Source organism: Serinus canaria, chromosome 3, assembly GCF_022539315.1.
Source record: "Serinus canaria isolate serCan28SL12 chromosome 3, serCan2020, whole genome shotgun sequence".
In the NCBI taxonomy this organism is placed as follows: Eukaryota; Metazoa; Chordata; class Aves; order Passeriformes; family Fringillidae; genus Serinus; species Serinus canaria.
The window spans coordinates 45,141,083-45,162,427 of NC_066316.1; the positions used below are offsets into that span (position 1 = coordinate 45,141,083).

Consider the following 21,345-nt stretch of genomic DNA (forward strand, 5'->3'; position numbering starts at 1 on the left):
GTAAAACAAAAAAATATGTGTGTATTTGTCTGGGTCTAATTTTGTGATTTTTTCAGGCCCAACATCTTGGATAAGTTCAACTAAAGGGTCTTGAAATAATTTTTAACATTTCAGTTCCAGCATGACATCACTGCCAAACCCTTTTTGTGCGCAAGCTCTTTAAAGATTTCAGGAATTATTTATGCAGAATATGCCATGCAAAATTGTGATACTGTTTTGGGGAAAACAGTGTTGTTTGGCTTGTTCATGTTGTTTCGCTGTTCATGCCTTTTGTGAATCAGTTATCTTTCTGGTTTTAACTTAATTTGAATTAGTAAAACAACTTATTTGGTTATTAAGGGAAAGTAGTTGAACTTTTCTTCTGTATCTTAGCAGAGACACATTTCTGATATAGTGGTAGAATTCTGTTTCCAATATTTGTCGCAGAGAGAGCATCAATCATAGTTCATGTCTGATTCAGAGCCTTTGGAACTGAGTCCTCAGCCTTCAACATTATAGTATTTGACAGAAACTCCTTAGATGCTCCTGACTTTAAATTATTCATAGTTCTTCTATGTTTTCTTTAAAAACATAGAGGTAATATCTCTGAAACTTCAGTGTTAATTTTTTTATTGGCTCTATTTCTTACTCAGCCTTTTGTGTGTAATCATGAAAGCCTCACTATTTGTTTCTGAAAGGTGTCCCATGGCTATGCAGCTGACAAATTGCCTGCTTCACGCAGGTCAAAGTCTCATTTCCCACTGTTGACTCAGGCCACTTGCTGGTGGTGCTGCAAGGCTGATATTCTGGGAGAAGGTATGCTGTGTGGAGTAGTTAGTTTTTGGTTATGAGGTGGTTAAATACAGTTATTTCTGCTATGGTTTATGACAGCTAGAGTAAGGAAAGATGACTTGCTTGAGATTTGAAATGCATAGGTTTAGCTAATGGTCAGACTTCAGTCAGTAACTTCAAATTTCATTTCCTATGGCAATGCAGGGAAACAATTGCGACCTTCTCCATGGAAAGGAGCCAAGGGGATTTTGGTATTTTGTTTGCTAGCCTTCTATTAACATTCAGATCACAAAAGAAGGAGGCTCCCAGGCATCTGTGGGGAGAGATTATGTATTTCAGGATCAACTTTACTCTTACTCCTCCAAAAATTTGCACAGGTCTGTTCCATCTTCATATGATAAAGGCATTATCCTGGAAGATGAATGTGCTCACAAAAATTTATTTAAAAGGTATTGTAATTATTGTGAACAACGTGCATTACAAAAAACCCCAAAGAAAATGTATAAGGAATCTAATAATATAATTTATTATTTTTTAATTCCAATAATTCAGCTATTCAAATGCTACATATCTATCACTCTGCTTACGTCATTACCACCGAATCTTATATGCTCCATAGAATTTTTTTTCATGCTGACTGTGAGGTATTTTAAAAGGGAAAAAAGCACAAGAATTAACCCTTGCTTTCTTCATACATAGCATCAAGCAGTTGTGCAGATGTGAAACTGTGTATACCAGATGTGTGTGTGCTTGTGCGTGCATTTGTGTACTTCTTCCTGTCTGGTGATCAAGCGCCAATGTTGAAGGCAGTTCTTTTATTCTGTCCTGTGTATGCATGTGAAAAGTGTGACTATTCAATTTGTATGGGGTTAAAAGTCTACTGCTCTTCTAGACTTGAAAAATTTGTGGTGTTTGAAGTCTTGGATCCTTCTGCAGTCAGAGCAACAGAGATATTTGGGCGAGCTTAGGATGTGATAAAAATGCCGAGTGTAATTTATCGACAATTTTGTTGCTCATATCTTATGCAGTGTAGTCTTATTTTTGTACAATTAATTTGATTTGGGTTAATAGTGGGAACAATAGGGACATGGCAATAATGTTCTCTGTATGTTAGTATGTTCCTGTCAACATTTACCTGTAGTATTTGCTTTGAGCTATTACGGATGTCTTTGCCCCTTCCTCTTTCTCTCTAAATTAACTTTTTGTCTTATTGAACAGATGCTTGATTGACCCCCTGTAAAGTTGGTGTTACTGTCTTCTTTGATTCTATCTGATAAGAAATGATTTTAAATCAAACTGTTTCACTAGTTAAATGCAAATAGTTTTCTGCATTTGAGTCACTCCTACATATTAAAGTGTGCCAAATATGTGTAGGATGGGAACTCAAAGGAATCAAAATTTAGCTCATATTTTTAAACTCATTTGTATTAAATTGATTTAAATTAACTCTTCACAGGAAGAAAAGAAATGGAGGAAATAGAGCTTCCTATTGCAGTTCATTTTATACCTTTTACAGGTAGCAACTTTTTTGGTAGATTTCTTTATTCACAAGTTTTTTGACAAAATGAAACATTGTGCTGTCACTTACCTCAGACAAAAATTTTCATCTTTCTTTACGTACAAATAATGCAACCTCATAAAGGTTGCATAAGGGCCCCTGCCCTTTGAAGAGTGTTACCTGTATCTCTTACTGTCTCAAATCCAGAATAAACCACTGAGTGTCCATATACCATATATTTACAATAAGTAACCATTTATTCTGTGAATTAAGATCAGACTCCATATTGAATTTATCAATTTTAAGAAAGTAAACATTCAAATAACTATGTAAAATGTGTTTTTCATCAGTTTTTCCTACATATAATGGATTATATGGAACCTAATACATGGTTTTACTCTCTACACTACAGAATATGTTACTTATTAATAAATTAGTTTGGTTTGGAAAGGATCTTTAGAGGTCCTTGAGTCCAATACCCTCACAACAAGCAGTGATACTTCAATGATGTAGTCCAAAAGAGGGATTCAGGAAAAAAAAAAATTTTTATAGAGCAGAAACCAGCATTGAACCTAAAGGATTGAAGTTTTTATAAAGATGTATATATAAAAATGTACAGAACTATTATACATGTATTATGAGTACTTGATATTTTAATTACATAGCTTATACTTATGCATGCCTGAAATTGAAATGAACAGATGTTTTGCCAGTGTAAGTCCTGCCTAATAAGATTTGTTCTCTGGGCTAAGCAGAAGTCTTGAAAACATAGGAAGACAATTCAAAGGAGAAGCATTCTAATAGCTGAGTTGAAACAATTTCTGTTCTTTACATATTTTTTTCTTTCCTTGAACTTAAGTTCATTATTTCATATTAAAAAAAAAAAAAAGAGGAAAAAAGCTCTGTAAAAGCAGGGTCTTATATCAGCAGTCTGTATTTTGGAGCTTAGTGGTGTCAGCAAACAAACCTCTCCATATGTCCTAGCCCAAAAGGAAACTCCAATAACCAGTCTCTGTATGAATTAAAAGAAAATTTAAGAATTTCAGTGAAACACTTGTCAGTTAAAGCTTCTCTTTGGTTTTATCAAGTTTGTTGCCTACAAATTCAAACTAAAAATTTTGGGTTTGCCTGATTTATTTTGGCATATGATTGTTCATAATGATTTAAACCCCAAAAACCAGAATGAAGTAGAAAATATTTGGGTCTTTACTTTCAAAGAGTATGATTCAGAAGTTTCCTTGGTTTGGTAGAATGCTGGAAAAAGTCTATCATATGAGCACACATGTATGTACATTTATAAGTGGTCAGCTTTTTCCTATATGAGTGGAAAACATCCAAGATGAAATAGATTTGTTCCTCATTGAGGATTGGGGTTTGGGATGTGTTCCTTTTTTTTTTTTTTTTTTTGGTTTTGGTTGGTTGGTTGTTTATTTTTGGTTTTGTTGTTTGGTTTTTTTTAATTCTGTTCAATTATTTTAAATGTTTCATTTAGCATAGTATTTCTGCTATTGTTGTGATGGTTTGGTGAATGACAGAAAGCTCAAATCATTGGCTAATTACTTTGGTAGTTTCTTGACTTCAACTGGCAAGCAAGTGGATAAAGTGCAAAAAGCTGAAACTGGTAGCACAGATAACAGTGTAAACAGTCAGCACATCTTAAAGAAATGGGGATAACCTTATTAATTTAGTATGCTTTGTAGGCAATGGGTGGTCCTCTTCATGTAAGTGCTGCCATCACATATATATTTATATATAATGTATTGAGTTGGCAGGGAGAAAGCAACAGTGAAAATGCATTGTGAAGCTGAAGAAGGAACCATGATCTTTATGGGTTATCATCAAAGAATGGTTGCTTCTAAGAGAAATGCTTGTGGTGTTTTTGTTGGTGGATTGGTTTGGTTGGTAGATTGGTTTGGTTTTTGTTTTCTTTTTTTTGTCTGTTTTGTTACTAATATCCTAGACATCTTGATTTCCATGGGACATAACCACTTTTCTCATGCTAAGCTGTTTGACAATGCCTCTTCCTACTGTTCTTCTGTACTGCCATTGCAAGAAGTTAGTCTGTAGATGATGCAGATACATCCTCACTGTAAGCACTCTTATAAATCTTTGATATTCTTATAAAAAAATGTTGCACAATGAAAGTAGTATAGCTGGTGTGAGGCTTGTGAATAGTAAATTTTGCAAGGAAAGAAAAATGAAAGGGTGTTGGGTCTTAAACTAAAAGTATCTAAAAATAGGAAATCATTTTTAAGAAAAGAAAGGCTGATCAACTTTCAGTGGCTTCTGAAGCAAATGAAGATATTTTATTGTAGCTATATTGAACCTGTGATGTCATGGTTTTCTGGTGGTTTGTATGTGTGGTGTGTGTGTGTGCGTGCGTGTATGTTTCTGTTTTGTTTTTGTTGAACTTCCAGGAAGAGGTTTAAACATGAAGGCAAAACTTTCAAACCCTAGCATGGCTAAATACAAAGCAACGCTGCCATTTTTTTTTTCCTTTTTGTGCCTCCATCTAGATCTGTCACATAATTTAAAGCAAAAAGAAAGATACAATTTAACCACAGGAGAGCTAATAGTGTGAAAAAAAAAAACCCTGATGAATTTTGTTTCCGCAGCACGATATTATCAAAGATTTAAGAAACAAATTTGCCAGCCTCGGCGAGAACTCTCTGGTAACAGCATAAATGTCTGTGTTGGTTTGCTTTTGAGTTAAAGGTTTCTTTTTCATTCATTTGAACATATTTCTCTTTTTTACCTCTTCTTTTTTAATTTATTACTCATATCCTCTATTTAGCGAGCCTTCATTTTTTAAACCTCTTCCATCTTCCAATGTATTTTTTCTGTAACTTGGATGGAAAGTTTATGGCAGCAAAGCTGTCATTCTGGCTACTTCTGCTGCAGCTGTTCCTGCTTCTAGGTCATACATGTTTTGGGCGTTGTGTTTTTGGACATGATACTAACTGATTGTGTCATGTTCCTTTTGAGTAAGCTTTTTACCACGCCATCTGATGGACTCACTGTCATAGGGCTCTATGCAACTTCCATTTTGCAACTTATACTGCTTAGTCATCCTCAATTCTCTAGCAAACTTCAATTAACCTGATGAAAGTTGAAATTCTTCTGGAATTAACTGTGCCTTTATGTTTGCTCTTTATGCTCGTTATGTTTTCGGTAGTAGTTTGAAATACAAAAAAGAAACTTCACCATTGCTCAAGCAACGCCATGCAGTATTGTTTGTTGCCGCTAGAGAATACAAAATATAAAAGCACAGTGTATTCTATCAAATATTCTGTAAGTAGGGGGGCAATCTATATTGTAATATAATGATATGTTTTGAAAAAAAATCTGAGATGTTTCTTTTACTCTGGTATTCAGCAACAACTTGCAACTCAAGAGTCACATACTGAGCAGTATGAAGTTATGGTCACACTATAGAAGATTATTAAGAGTATGAACTGTTGCACAAAAACACAGCACAAAAGTGCAAGTTCGATACATGCAGTATATATCATGAACATGGGCTTTGAACTAACCTAATGATTCACAATTGAGATGACTCTTTCCAGATAAACTGCTAAAAGCACATTAAAGAAAAATACCAAGTGGAGATTATTACTTGAACCTGTTAATTATTTGTTCAATAGCATCGTATGTATTAAATGGTTCATAATGTTGCCATAGAGCCCATAAACTAAGAGAAAACCAAGAACCTTTGGAAGACTGATAGTAACTCAAATCTCATGTTAAATGACCGGAATTTTTATTCAGGAAAAAGAAATGGAAAAGCAAAAACTTCTGTATCAACAAGCCAGACTGCATGATCGTGGTGCTGCTGAGATGGTTCTGCAGACAATCAGTGCAAGTAAAGGTAAGGTTTTGGTGTGTAGACTAAATTTTAAACCTTCTTTCTAGTGAACTTCAAAGTGATTTTATTTCTTATTGGGCACAACATGCATATGTTTGGCTCTAAGGTTCGCTTTCAGAATTAACTCAAAATTTCAAATTTTTTGACGGCTAATCTAGAAAAGTATAATGAGTGATTTTCATTAGACTATTTTTTCTTTTGTACTTGTAATTGATTTTTCTAGTGCTAACTTTGAGGATGTGTGAATTACATCATAGCTTTAGCAGCAATGAATGACAAAATGGCCCTTTAGTTCTAGAATGTGTACAGTTCTGAAGTAGGTGTGGACTTAGGTTCTTTTATTTCCCATTCTACAAATAACTGCTTTATTGGTGTACTGTGATAAAACATTTCAGAAGTTTAAATTATGCTTTTTCCCCTTAGAAGACATCTTATTCTAAGGTTTTATGCATTCATTTTTTTCTTTTGTGATTTCTTTCCACAAGAGTGATGTTTTAAAAACACCCGATTACAAATTTTGTTTAGTCTGCTTAAATGCTTGGGTCACTGTCATTTTCTAAATAAACCAGAAGGAGGCATCCAGATTTTCATGCAGAGGGGACATATTGTTAATTTTGAAAGCTAGCTTATCATTGTCAGCCTACTCTTAAATCAACTGTTTGATGCTCTAGTGATTGAAACATAATTTATATTCACTGAACTTAGTTATTCCTGCTTTATATCTTGCTTCTTCTGTGTACTTTGTATGTAGTACAAAGTACTACATACAAATGTAGTGCCTACATTATGTGCGTAGGCACTCATGAAGAAATTAAGGAAAAATAGGTCAGTATTACAATTCATTGAATGGATAAAATAATTATTATAACATTATTATTTTTATATGATCCAAAAATATATTTTAAAATATTTTTAAGGTGAGATGGGGCCAATGGTTGCAGCCACCCTAAAGCTAGGAATTGCCATCCTAAATGGAGGAAATTCTACTGTTCAGCAGGTAAGGTACTAGTTCCTTCTACCCTTTCTAGCCAGTATAGGTCTTTATACCATGGCCATTCTTGCTGTAGTACCACATTACGTAGTGTGACTGTTTGTCACACACTGTTTATCCTCTTACTCCTGTTTGCAGAACAAAATAATATAAAAATGTACCTTGTTTGATGGGTATTTCTTGTTTGTTTAGAAGGCTAAAGGATTTGTTTTGCACTTCAGGTGTAAGGGGGAAATTTTATGCAATGTCATTTACTTCTGTAGGAATTCTTTGGGAAGGAGGACTTTGGTAGGAGATTGCTATTGTCCTATAGCCTGTAGAGCAAAATTGCTGACCCCAGTCTTCACTAAAACTAATGACACACAACTTCAAAAGTCCTTAGCTTATGCAGTGAGACTCTTGCTGATAAAAGCAGAGAAAATGCTGAATAACTAATCCATTGTAAGATAATTTGGTTCCCAGTGGACAAGTCTGATGCATTAAAAGAATCCTGCACTGTTGAAGTGACGAGGCTGATATAGGGTACGTTCAGTGTTCTGTACTAGCTGAAGATTCCTACGTTGAGAAGGGCTTATACCTGCCATTACTAAATTATTGCAGTAAAGTTTAAAGAATACAGAAAACTGGCAGCAATTAAGGTCCTAAGTGAAGCTGCTGAATGCAACCAAAGTAATGTTCTTTTCAGTGGCTGTCATTGCCAGAAACTGACAATGAAAGACTACAAGTAGTGCAGAAATTATTTGCTTGAGCCACTGCCAGTTCTTTGTGATGTCATGATATTCAATTAGGAAAATCGTGAAATTTCTAATCCTACAATCTGTTTTTAAAAATCGTTTGGTAATGACCTAATGAATCAAAATGGAGGAAACAGTATTTTTGGATTGATAGGAATGCTACTAGACTTAATTACATTCTTAAAACATAAAAGCATCAGTAGTACTGTTAGAATTCCAGTTTTTTTAGTTGCCTCATTTATACCTCTTTCTTCTGATGTTATGTTCAACTTTCCAATTTTCCTTTAGGTCCTAACATCAGCTTTTTAGTCTTCCTTGAGAAGAGTGGTATGGGTGGGGAGAGAGGAGCAGTGGTGGTTTTTAAAAGTCACTATTTTCATCCTCCTCTGGAGTTCTTTGCTTTGATTGGTATAATGTTGTTGATTGGGGTATTCTTTTCCTGTAGTGTTGGTTCTGCTTGGGTTTACACTGACACATTTTTCTATCACTGTCTGCCTATGTGCTGTACATTTTGGAGGCTGCTTATTATCCACTTTTCCTATTATTTTTGCAAAAATAGTTTTACTTCCATCACAACGTAAATTTTTGTAGCTTTCTTATTAAGATTGACCTTTAGCATTCTGGATTTTCTTCACAACAGAGAGCTCTGGTATCATCTTTTATCTTTGCTCAACAGTACATTGCATTCTAGAATCACAGGTCACTCAATAAATTCTTGTATTGCAATCTGTTTTCAGATAGTTATTGCATAACATAATAAAACTAAAAAAAAATTAAAATATGCTGAAATTGCTGGTGACAGACTATTGCAGCTAAAATAATGTAAAATAAACTGAGGTTAAGACATCTGGTGTTGAAACAATAGTGTCCACAAAAATTTTTAGCCTAGTAGTAGTGAGATTGCATTTGTGCTAAACTCTAAATTCTTCTGGCTGTGTTGACTTTAGTTACTATCTTAATTTTCCATGCTTTAGGAAGGCATAACCAAAATGTGTGACCTTTTCTATAAAGTACATAAGCATTAAATGTTGTTTTTGGTTTTGATATCTGGATTTTTCTCTGCAAGGCTCTTAAATATTACAGATATTTCCAAACACCAACATTGCTAATAGTATTGAATACATATAGTCTTAAGTTACCTAGGTTATTACATAACAGGAATATTAATTCCCTGTGTAAATTATTTGTGTTTGCTGCAGAAAATGCTTGACTACCTCAAGGATAAAAAGGATGTGGGGTTCTTTCAGAGCCTTGCAGGTCTTATGCAGTCCTGTAGGTAAGAAAGTATCAACTTGAAAAATTTATTATTTTGCATGTGTATTTTATTCCATGGGATTTATAGTTCTGGAATGATCCTCTACATAGTCCTTGCAAGTAGCACTTGTGGTTTATAATGTGCTAGATTTGGATCAAGGACAGGATGGTACTCGTGGTGTGAAAATCTTGCTGATATGGATCTGCCTTTGTAAGAAAGCTCTTTCCAAAAATATTTACAGAATTTGAGTCTACCTGAGATATGGCAGAAAAAAACTCCAGAGTTAGGAGCATTCCTCAGAGGCAAATCCTTAACTCTGGAGGCATCCAGTAATCCTGCAGAGATCAGGTTAATGATCAATGTCAAGTAAGGACAAAAGATTTTGGGAAATCCCAGATTTGTTAGAATTAGTCATAGGGCTTCTTAGAGGTCAGAAAAAGAAGTGAACTATCTAATTTCATATTAAATGAATGAATTTTAATAAATTGAGGTGATACTATGACTTTTTTTGTTATTCGTGCTTATTTATGATTTATATTAATATATAAATGTATGTGTTTAAATGTTTTATACATAATTGCTAAGAATAAATCATATCAGTAAATTATGTATTAGTGAACATAAAACATAGGACTAAAAGGGGTTCCCTGGATCAGGTGAGTCAGTCTTCTTGTTATGTCCAGGGAATCACGTTATGTATTCTTTTTTCTTAATTATGTATTCTTTTTTCTTAATGATGTCTATGGCCAAGTTTCATTTTGAAATCAGTGAGGTTTCTTGCCAGCAGAAGTTCTGTCATAGTTCTATGTTAATCTAACTTTTACAACCATTTTTGCTTATGAACAAAATTATCCCTGGCCAGCTGACTTGCAAAGCCCTGAAAGGCAGAATCTCACAGGTTCACAAAATAAATATGTGAGGTATCGTCCTTCCTTGAATCTGGTTAATTGAGTACATATTCCCTTTTGGCAGCTTCAGTTTTTTAGAATGTGGAAGGAGAGAAACACTAAATGAAACTAATAATGACAGTTTCATAATGGACCTTGCTGCTTTGGTATGAACTGGGCTATAATACAAAAGTAGTCAATAACTTGGCTTCCTTAGAGCACGTAAAAATGAGTATGTGTATCATAAATGCATGTATTCCCCTTTTTTTTGGTCAGTCATACAGAGCTGAATTCTGTGGGCACATTCAGGGCAAAAGCAGGTTCAGGTTATTGAGCTGAGATTTGTAGTCTCATAACAGACACATAATCACATACATCCACTGAGATGTATCTTTTAAATACTAGTATGCTTGTAAGCTTCAATGAAATCACTCATCCTTTTTACTTCCACAAAATTAAATATTGCATTTATTTAATTAATCACAGGACAAATGTAATTTTTCTCACCGCAGTGTTCTTGACCTAAATGCATTTGAACGTCAGAACAAAGCAGAAGGCCTTGGCATGGTGACTGAAGAGGGATCAGGTACTATTGATTCAACAGAAATTATCCATGACATTTTTGAAGTTTTGCAGAAGCAAGCTGAATTTAAAAGAACCCAGGGGAGGTTTAATTAAGGCATAAGGAAAAGGTTCTTCACCCAGAGGGTTTTTGGGCTCTGGAACAGAGACTGGGGAAGTGGTCACAGCACCCACCTGACAGAGTTCAAGCAGTGTTTGTCTGGACAATGGTCACAGGCACGTGGTGTGACTCTTGGGGTGTCCCATGTGGGGCTAGGATTTAGAATTTGAAGATGCTTATGGGTCTCTTCTAACTCAGGATAGTCTATGATTCCATGAACCCTGTAAATTTATATCTAGAGGCTGAAGCTAAAACAGTTTTCCTAAAAGTGATTTATATTTAATTGACATACCTGGGCCAGTCCTTGTCAACAGGAAATCATTAGCATGTACTGAGTTTCAGAATGGTCTCAGAGGACTCTTTCTCATCATTTTGAAGAAGTAAAAACATTACATGTAAAATTGAAAACATATTCCAGTTACAAAAAGCAACGTTTATGCATGTAAAACATTTCAGAAGTCCCCAACCAGTTTCAGCATAGAATGAAATAAAAAATTCCCACCTGATTTCTTCGACTGAAAACTACACCACTTACTTAAGCCATAATAAAATGTTAGAAGTTTATGGAAATCTATCTCCTCTGTGGAAAAACTTCTGGGAAAAGCTTTTTCTTTGAAATAATTTTTTTTCTATTTGTCTTTGGGGAAATATTGCAAAATTTTCCCTCTATTTTTGACTTTGAACCAATTTGGCTTTCCACCCTTGGTGTTGTTAATTCGCTGTCAATTTCTTTCTTCTGCTTGATAGTAAATTCTGCTATTCCTTTACTGTGATTGTCTGGGTACATTAAGTTCATTCTTGTGTGCTTAATAAAGCTACCAAAGCACATTTTCCTCCCTTGTCTTCAGAACTTTTTACAGTGCATTTTTATGTTTAAATCCTACAGTGACCTAACCTTTTAACATGTTTTTATCTTAAAAGCAAGGTAAAAAAGCTTGACTGTATAATTCCTATTGTATTTGAGGGATCATAATTCATACCAGCAACACTGCATATCTCATTGTCCCTTGAGCCTGTAGGTCTTTTATGCGGCCTATTTCTTTAATATTCAACTGCTTAAATAATGATTTTTCATTAACTATTACATTTGCCTGGATGACTTCAAGGCCAGTCAAAAATTCTGCTTCTCCAAAAGTGCTCTCACAGTTTAAATTATAGATTAAATCTTTCTACACTTATATGAGTGATAAAAAAGTGAACCCATGTGGATAAAATTCAGTTACAAGATGGCTGGTACAGCTGTCTGGCAGATAATTTTTGGATATTACTCTCATGTTTTACTGAAGATTATTCTGCACAACCTTTTATTATTTTGGACAACATTTCTACTATGAAATAGCTAAATTACTCAAAATGTTGGATTCTGAAATGGACTCTCAAGATATTGGCTCATTATTCTTTTGACCTCTGCCTCTGTTTCTAGAAGCTACTGTTTTTTGCATGCAAATATATTAATAAATCTTTAAATGCTGCATAATTGACTCTACTGATGTTAAGAGTATTTTTGTGTCTTCCTCATTTGAGGGATTTTTTTTCATTTTCTGTTTATTTGATGTTTCTCTTTTAGTGCAGAACTAATTTTGGCAAAACCAATACTAACTATATTTTGTATTTCCTAAAACAAATTCTCACCTTTTTTTCTTTTTTTCCTGTTTCTTTTTCTTTGAACTAATTGTCCTGTCCTCCCTTCCTCAGTCATCACCCATGAGCGTGGTAATTATTAAAAACGACTGCCTATTCTTTATTTTCCCTGCTCTTAGCTTTGTGTCAGCATTGTACAGCTCCTGAATATCACTAGATTTTTCCCTGTAATACTGCTAAACTAGTGTGATTTTTCTGTTAATATTACAATTTTTCATCTTAAAATTCTTGGTTTTCACGTCAAAACTTCCCATTTTGGTCTTCCTCACCTTCTCAGGATTTGCACAGTGACTGACACAGTAGATGTAAGAGCAACAAGCTTTTTTATACTTTTCTTTCCTGTTTGTTTTTATTTGTTTTCATTTTAGTGAGCCCAATATTTGCAATGGAGGAATGTTAAAAGGAAAAAATAGTAATATACACATACAAAAAGCCTTGTGCTTTAGTCCTCCTGTAGCCTTTTTGTTGTGTATTGAATGTGGCTTTAATGCTGCACTGATTTGTGCAAGCACAGGAAATCAGTGGTGGATCCAGTGAGGATTTGAGGGTGGTTGGTGAGGAGAGGACTTGCCACTGGCTAGGTTTATCTAATGCAGTCAGGAGTTGATACAAGAAAGAGGTGGTGCATTGCTCATTTAGAGGAATCAGTGCTGTTTACAGGTGACTCTTCCTTATTCTGAAAGCTGCTTGGTGTGTTATGGTTGCTATACCTCAACATTTCCTTACTTCAAGTAAAGGAAGAGCTTTGTAGGAGCAGTTGCCATGAAATGTTCATGTCACCATGTGAAAAGAGAATTTAAAATACAAAATGTGTATACCAGTCAGCAGAAACAGTGAACTCCAACACAGCAGATGTCTTTTCATTAGCCAAATGTTGGGGAGGAGGATGATTTGGTGTTTTATTTGTTTTCTCAGTTGAATTTTTTATTTGGCAACTTAACAAAATTCTATGCAGTGATTAGGAAATTTTTTTTTGTTTGTTTTCTTTGTTTGTGAGCAGTAGCAGTGTCAAGATACAGTAATCACTGCGTCAAAGATTTCTTGGCACTAAGGAATAATATTTGCAAAAACCATCTTTTCCTACATGTTAATATCCAGCAACTGAAAATTCTGGAAAAAAGAAACCAAATCCAACTAAAAAATACCATATTTTTCCTTTCAAAGTTACATTATTGTTGATAATATGCTACCTTCAAATAGTAATATTTTTTTTGTAATATGAAGCACGCCTTTTTCAGTTAATTGAAAAGTAGTTTACATAAGAGCTGTGGAGGAGCTGGTATTAATACCTGATAGCATTAAGAAAGCCAAGCCAGTGTGTCTGTGGGGAAACTCCTGTAGTGAACAGTTTCAAAGTATCCTAGATTTTATATGATATCTGAGCTCTTATGTCTGCCATCCTGTGAATAACCATCTGTAAATACTACAAAGGAAGTACCAAAGATGAGAAAGATTTTTGCACTGTTTTTTAATTAATTTTGGTTTTTTGAGAAAGATGCTTCTTCTATGAGTATTTAAGTAATACTCAATTAAAGATAATTTTATTGATTCCCAAGGAAATTATGGGATGTAAAATGTGCATTTTAGCCTGTTTTTCATTTCATCTGAATCAGCTGCAGAAGCACATTCATGTGTAATTGTCATTGACTTTGCAGCCTACAAGCCCAAAACTACTATTCCCAAAGTCTAAGAAAAACTGTTGAAACTTATGGGAATAAAGTCAACCTTTCCTCATGTGCAGTCCTTGTTTCTGGTCCCATACCAACCTTAGCAATAGATAGAAAGCCCTTTTTTGAGTCAACATGGATATGAAATTTATTGCTCTATTCCAATTGTTTCTTTGTGCTGTCCACATCGTAAGTGCCTTGTCCTGATATTCCTCTGACTGGTACTACCTTCCCTTTCCAAACCCTGGAACCCCCACTGGTAACAACATTGATGGTTCTTTAGCAAATGTGTTTCTTACTTGTTTGTGTGGCGTACTCAATGTTGTTTCTTCTGTATGTATTTTGGTTTGATTTTTCTGTTTCCTTTTCCAAAAAGGGGGGTTCAAAATCAAAGACACTACTTACTATTTTGCAATGTTTTTTCATTTGACACTCATACTACTTGCCATTTCACTGTGAGTCACAAAAATCTTGAAAGTGCAATGTTTTTGTCTTTTGGAGAGAGTTGTTTACTTCTATGAAGTACAAAAATTAAGATGTTTGTTAAGTTTATACTTAGATTATTTTGCTTCTTTTCCTCCTTTTTCAGGAAAGCTCTTTTTTAATGTTCAATTTTTTATTATTCTATTGTGTCTTTCTTTAATTTTTCTGTAAGTTCACAGCAGTCCTATTTTAATAAAATACTATTATAGAGTGAGATAGTGACTCTTAAAAGACTTTTACCAACCTGAGAGGTACATGTGATAACTAGCTGTACTGTGGGTTTTCACATCAGGGCTATTTTCAGCCATCAGTAATGTGGAACTAATAAATATGCTTTTGGCCTTCACCAACCTAGTCACACTTAAAGTAGATGCTTAAATTCTGTGTAATCCATTGGAGCCTGCATTGGAGAGGTGTTTTTCACCTTCATAAAACTGTATTTGTATCAGTGTTTGCATTTAAAAGGGGACTTAAATAACTTCAGAGAATTTCACTCACTGAGGAAAAAAGTGTATTTCTTACTTGAATTAGATTGTTGAGATGTCACAGGCATGCAGCATTCATAATCCAACCCAGTACTGTCTGGATCTTGTGATAAGAATAAATTCACTTGCTTTTTTATGGGGCAGATTTGATCTTAACAGCCATCATTAAAAAGTCCTGTTCCCATTTGAAAGCTGAAAGTATTTTTATATTTCTGTAGTATGTACTGTCAAACCCATGTTTCTGAGTAGCAATAGAAGCCAGATCTTTTCCACTGGGGATTTAGAAAATAAAATTGAGAAAGAGGGAGAGAATCATTGAACTTTGACACATGCACTTTCAATGAAAAAGAAACCATGAATTTTATTTTTCATTGACATTTATTTTTGTTTCCTACACATGATACTTCTGTTCCTGTATATCACAAACACAAACTGCCAGTTTTGCAAAAGCTGCAGGCTTAAAGCCTTTGTGTGTACAGCCATACCATTTACCTACAGCATGAGCAATGGCAGCATTTTAACATCTAAGCCAATATTTGCCAGAATATACCTAAATCAACAAAAATTAAAGAATGTTTTTTCATAACAACCTAAATCATTCTATACATAGTGTGTATGTTTTTAAGTACATTCTTTGCAAATCTTTGTGTGAACTGGCATGAATTTGTGTGCACAGTAGCAAAGGTTGCTCTCCTGAATTTTATAGAAAGAAGTGGATCTCTATTTCAGTTCTGTAGTTGCCAGTGAGGTGCCACTTGTAGTCAGTAAGTACAATCTGAAAATGAAAATTCCTGACCATACCAACATTGGTTCTTGTCTCATTTTGATCAGAAGTAAAAATTGTAAAAATGAAAACCAGGATATTGTAAATCTTAGTGTGGCCAGGTGGTTTGAGATTGGCTTTTTTTGCTTCGTTTTAAATTATGCAAAAATATTCTTAAAAGTAATAGGCCTTTCAGCTTTTGTGCAATGATGCCCCAAACACCTTCTGATTTTTAAGAATTTTGCAGTAAATGTGTTCAAGTTGTGATTTATTTACAGTGGAGCAATTCCAAAGACTCTTCCAGGCCCTTCCATTAAGAAGAATGGAATTTATTTAATAAAAATTCCTGAAGTCCACTAATTGTATTAAAACCTAGGATCTATATAACATTTTAACTTGAGACTTGTTTTCCCTCATGTTCTGGAATATCTTACTTCCTTAGAGGGCAAGGAAAATAGAGGTCAAAAATATTAAACTGTAACTTATTCTGTAGTCTTATTCCTACAAATGGCTTTGATTCAGTGGTGCTTTAATACACAAGAAATAGATGATTTGGCCTTTCATGGGCTTGATTTTTCCAAGCAAGTTTCCTGATGAATTATTTTATAAAGTCATTGCCATCTCAGCAGTCAAGCTACAAGCATTACATGTGTGATAGAGGCACCACCAAATATTTGGCTTTATGTAATTCTTATTTTTGCCCCTAGTTCAACAAAGCATGTGACCCCACATACCATTTTAAGTGTGGCAGGACTTCAGTTAAATTGAGAAGAAAAAAGCAACTAACCCTGAGAAATCTTCTCTACTGTGGCATTTGGCCAGCAGCATATGAAAATCTTGCAGGACTGCAACTGTGTGTAACATTGAATAATATTCTTCTAGGAGCCCAGCCACCTCCTGCTTTTTACTTTCTTGGGCCTATATTGCATGTATGTGTTCATCAGCACTGACAGAAATAATAGTTTATTTTCCATAGTTAAATTCGCTTAAAGGGTTTTCAGTCTCCTGTGACTGAAAAACTGTGTGCCTGGTAGTTGTATTTCCAGTGGAGAAAAATGTCATGGAGTGTCATTCAAAGTATTTGACTCCTTCTTGGAGAAACAATTGGGTGTTTTTCGTGGCTGCCCTAAGCACATATCTAGAGTTAGGAGGAAAAGCATCTTGTCTTTCTCTATGGTACAAGAAATTAGGTTGGCATATGCCTTAGGGATACATACCCTAAATACCAAACTTCATCTTGAGGGCAACAGAAGTGTGAAATTTTGTGCTTTAAAACATTCACATTAGTTTTCAAAATGTTTTTGATTTCTATTCCTAGTGTACTGAAGATTCTCACGTTAAAACTCAGTCTGTAGACTGATAAATCCATCAGGTTGAAATTATAATTGCTCATGACTTTATGTAAAGCTAAACTTCTGATCATGTCTATTTTTACTCCAAATTGCACTAAATGTTGTTTACATTTCAGCTAGCTAGTATGAAGGAAATTAACTTGATCATAGTCAAATCTAGCCCAAACAGTGATGATCTACTTATAATAACATAGTAATCCATAAATGTGGATATTGTAATTAGAATTATCTACCAGTAGAACAGCATGGAAGTAATTTTTAATTTAACTGAGGTACCCTTTTTTTTAATTATTTTTTTAATTTTAATACTTTTACTCACTTTTCTGGTTTCCTATTCCCACACTAAAGGTCCTGTCTTTGTAGAGCCTAAATTATATCCCCTCAAAGAAAAATTCTTTCAAACTGTTTTGCAGTTTGCTTACATTTTTATATCTCTCCTTTTCTTGTTTACAAATAGTGCTTGTTATACATTCAAATTATGTATATTGCTAAATAGTAGAAGTTTTTGTGACTTCCACCTTTGCATACATAGTCAAAATATTTCCCCAAGGTTCTATATGGGAATTTTCTTACTTATGTTAGGTGGCCCTTATTGCTTTAACACCTATAGTATTGTCCTTGTGTGTCATTTTATAAGCTGTTCTGTGTTCTCCTCAGTTGTGAATGTTTTCCTGGGTGAATGCTTATTTCTCCTCTTCACATGTCCCTGTACAAAGTTAACTGTATGTATTGATATACTTGAAATAATGATGTGTTAATTGAGGGATTTTTAGTATACTGTTTCCTGTGGAGGGAAAAAAAAAGGCTTGAAGCTTTATTCATTTGTATATTAGTTTTTTACCAAGAAATTAACTGAAGGGCCTAATTCAATAAAGCATTTTGGCACTTGGTCTTAATTCATTATATATACATTGCTTTATTTCATCAAAGGAAATGCTTTTACTTTGTGTCAGCAGCAGAGAGAGAATAAATCCTCAAATATTCCAGCCTAACTGGTTCTTGAGAGTGCATATAGCTGTAAATTTCATGGGTTGTTTTGGAATATTTTAAAATCGAATCGTTTGAGGACTTATTTTCATAACTGTTTGATTAAATCTCATTCTATATTTTGAGTACCTTGTTTTGTGATGAATGGGAGCCAAATTGATCCAACCCCAACCTTTGTATGTGACACAGCCTCCATGCCCAGTGAAGTCAAACAAGAATATAAATCAGGGATTACTTGTAAAATGTTGCCAAGCTCATGCTGCCATATTTAGAATTAAAAAGTTAAGTTTTGTAATTTTTTTTTTTTTTATAACCAAATAACTATCTGCCAAGCACAAGTCGTAGGTGCTTCAGATAGATTAGTGGTTATAAATTTTCTCTCCCCTTCTCTCTTAATATTAATTATGGAGGTTTTCTTCAGGGGCTGTGTGGTGTTAATTGACAGACTGTGATAACCTGCTTCCATCTGGCCTTTCTACAGGAGAAAAGGTGATGCAAGATGATGAGTTCACCTGTGACCTCTTCCGCTTCCTTCAGTTGCTTTGTGAAGGACACAATTCAGGTTTGTGGGCAGGCAAAATCAAGGTGACAGTAACTTATGAGAAAAGCTCTTAATTGTTGGAGGTTTGGCAGCCTTCATAAAGTATTATGAAAGGTGGAATAGCTGCTGGACTGTACATGGAGGGAAAATCTTTAAGTGGAATTAGGTTGCCAGTGTTTTTTAACAGCCCTAATTTTATAGATAAGAGAATTGTTTCCAAAGCAATGAATTTTGGATCTTGACCTACTAGGAAAGTTAAATTTATGTAGGAACATCTAAGTGGTTTGTAACTTCAAGACATCTGGAAGATTCAGAGGAAAATGTAAGAGGAAGTTGTAGTGGTTGTCCCTTTTCATGTGTCCGCTTTGTGGTGCACCCTGTTTCACACTAACGTCAGTTTGTATTGTATGTGAAGTTACAAAGTGCACAATACCTTTCTTGAAAATATACCATATCTTTTAAATATACAAGAAGAAACTAAAAATGCATCATTTAAGTGTAGTTTTATCATTAAGTATATTATGTGTTCTCTCTGTTATTTTTAAGGAATGAAAAGAGAAAAGAAGGGTTTTTTTTGCTTTTTAGGCTTAGACATATTTCTGACTTATTTATCAGGATTTGTGTAATTAAGTGATTTAATTTTATTTAACAAAATATATTCAAAGTATAATTGCATTGATATTCATGCAGTTCTAGTCATAAATATATTAAAGTATGACCAAGTTAAGTTTTACAGGTGAAATACATAGAAAAGGTTCTGGCTTCAGAAGATCACTGTCTGTGATCTCTGCAATAAGAAGTTAAAACTCTTACAATGATTTATTGACAAAAACGAACAACCCAACTAAAAAAAAAAAACCACCAAAGAAAGAGAAGAAAACCCAATCCATGTCTCTAAGCTAAACTTTTCTAGACGGTTGTAAATCAGAATTAATTTTCAGAAGTGTTTCAAAACTTAAATAAATTTAAATTAAACTTCTATTTGAATTTTTAGATTTTCAGAACTACCTGAGAACTCAAACTGGTAACAACACAACTGTTAATATTATAATTTCTACTGTGGATTACTTATTGAGGGTTCAGGTAAGTAATTTATATACTAAATAAGTAAATCAAAATATGACTTCTAGACAAGTTTTATTAGAGGAGCACATTTATTTGTCATCATAATAATTCTGGTCCCTGTAGCCCAAGCTGATGAGAAAGGCTGAAATTTTCTAGGGGTTGCAGTTCTTTAAGAATTGTTACTTTTTTCAGGGAGAGTCAAAGGCAGCATACCTGTGAAAGACTGGTTCCAGCCTTTTTCCACAGGAATGCGATGGAGGCTGTTAACCAAGGAGAGCAGCAGAAGATGGGGCCATGCTCAGTGGGTCCCAGGTGTTGACTGAAATTACCCTGTGAATGAGAAGCTGTTTCTATTGCTCAAGTTCAGTTTCAGCCAGCTGCTTTTTCATCCATACTCTGATTTAAGCTGAGCACTGGCTGTTCTGTCAAGGAGCGCTCATGTGGCTGGAGAGGGTGAAGCATAAGAAGAGCACATTTTCTAAGCAGGGGAAAAAAAGGCAAAAGGAGAAAAGAACTGCAGAAGGCAGTGTGTTAAAAACCCTTTTAATAATCTCTTTTTAACTATCTCGCAAATCCTTTCAATTTGAGAACATTTCATTGTCACAAGACTGCAGAAATTAATGAAAAAAATCTACTTTGTATCCAGATTGCAGTATGTGAATGGAGTGAAAACATATTTTGTTATAAATGTTCATAATTTTTACCTATAAGTGTGTTCTTTCTGAAAATCATTGCACATGATAATATATTATGGTTTGGGGTTTTTTAAAATTATTTATCAAGTTAAGTTCACTTTAGCCGTTCTTACTTGCTCTGAGAATTCCAGACTTTGAAAATTCTTTTTCTTTTTTTTCTTTACACTGCTGCTGTTATCAACATTGCTTTCTATCTTTATGCACTCTGTAGAAGTTGTGGAGACAATACAAAGATTTTCATTCCATTGCTTACTTTGTTGAAAATTTAATAAGCTCGCCTTTGGGGAAGATGGAGAGAGGAATCATGCACACAAAGCAACATTTGCTCTCACTATTGACTAGGTGTCAAGCAGGCAGTATAAAGAGACATTGTTTAATGAACAGCGTGCAGCATGGCAGTACTGCTGAGCACTCCCTTTCAGAATGCAGGTGGTTGTATTTCTAAGATCAGATACCAAGTCATCTAATTTAAATTTATTTTATTTTGAGGTTTGCTATGGGGTATTTAAGTTATTTCTTTCCCTGTATTTGTTTTCCTATTGATTTCCTTGAGATGAAACTACAATTCTTGAAGTAGTACTTGAGGATTTCTGGATGGTTCATTTAAAGCCTTTATAAACAAAATAAATTCTAGAACTAGAACTGTCTAATACTGTTTTTTCCTATATTAATGAATATCCAGTTGGAGCCAGTTTGGTCACAGAATCTCTTTATGCTTCTCACAACTGTTTTTGTGTAGGAGTCCATCAGTGATTTCTATTGGTATTATTCTGGGAAGGATGTTATTGATGAGCAAGGACAACGAAATTTTTCCAAAGCCATCCAGGTTGCAAAACAAGTTTTCAATACTCTCACAGAGTATATCCAGGTAAATGAATTTCCTCAGAATGTTATGAACTTGAAAGAAAATTCATCATACATTTGGCATGAAGATATAAAGTAGCTAGGTATAACATAGAAATATAATATAGATGCATTTATTC

General features: G+C 34.3%; 1 protein-coding gene across 1 annotated transcript in view; it reads left to right on the plus strand.

Moving 5' to 3' along the window:
* Positions 1 to 21,345, plus strand: part of RYR2 (ryanodine receptor 2) — a 381,235-nt gene that overhangs the window by 327,209 nt on the left and 32,681 nt on the right. Inside the window, exons 79-85 of the mRNA XM_050972655.1 lie at positions 6,038 to 6,137; positions 7,052 to 7,131; positions 9,059 to 9,135; positions 10,514 to 10,587; positions 18,543 to 18,623; positions 19,597 to 19,685; positions 21,102 to 21,230. Coding sequence (XP_050828612.1) covers positions 6,038 to 6,137; positions 7,052 to 7,131; positions 9,059 to 9,135; positions 10,514 to 10,587; positions 18,543 to 18,623; positions 19,597 to 19,685; positions 21,102 to 21,230 — 630 coding nt within the window. The remainder of the gene's footprint in view (positions 1 to 6,037; positions 6,138 to 7,051; positions 7,132 to 9,058; positions 9,136 to 10,513; positions 10,588 to 18,542; positions 18,624 to 19,596; positions 19,686 to 21,101; positions 21,231 to 21,345) is intronic.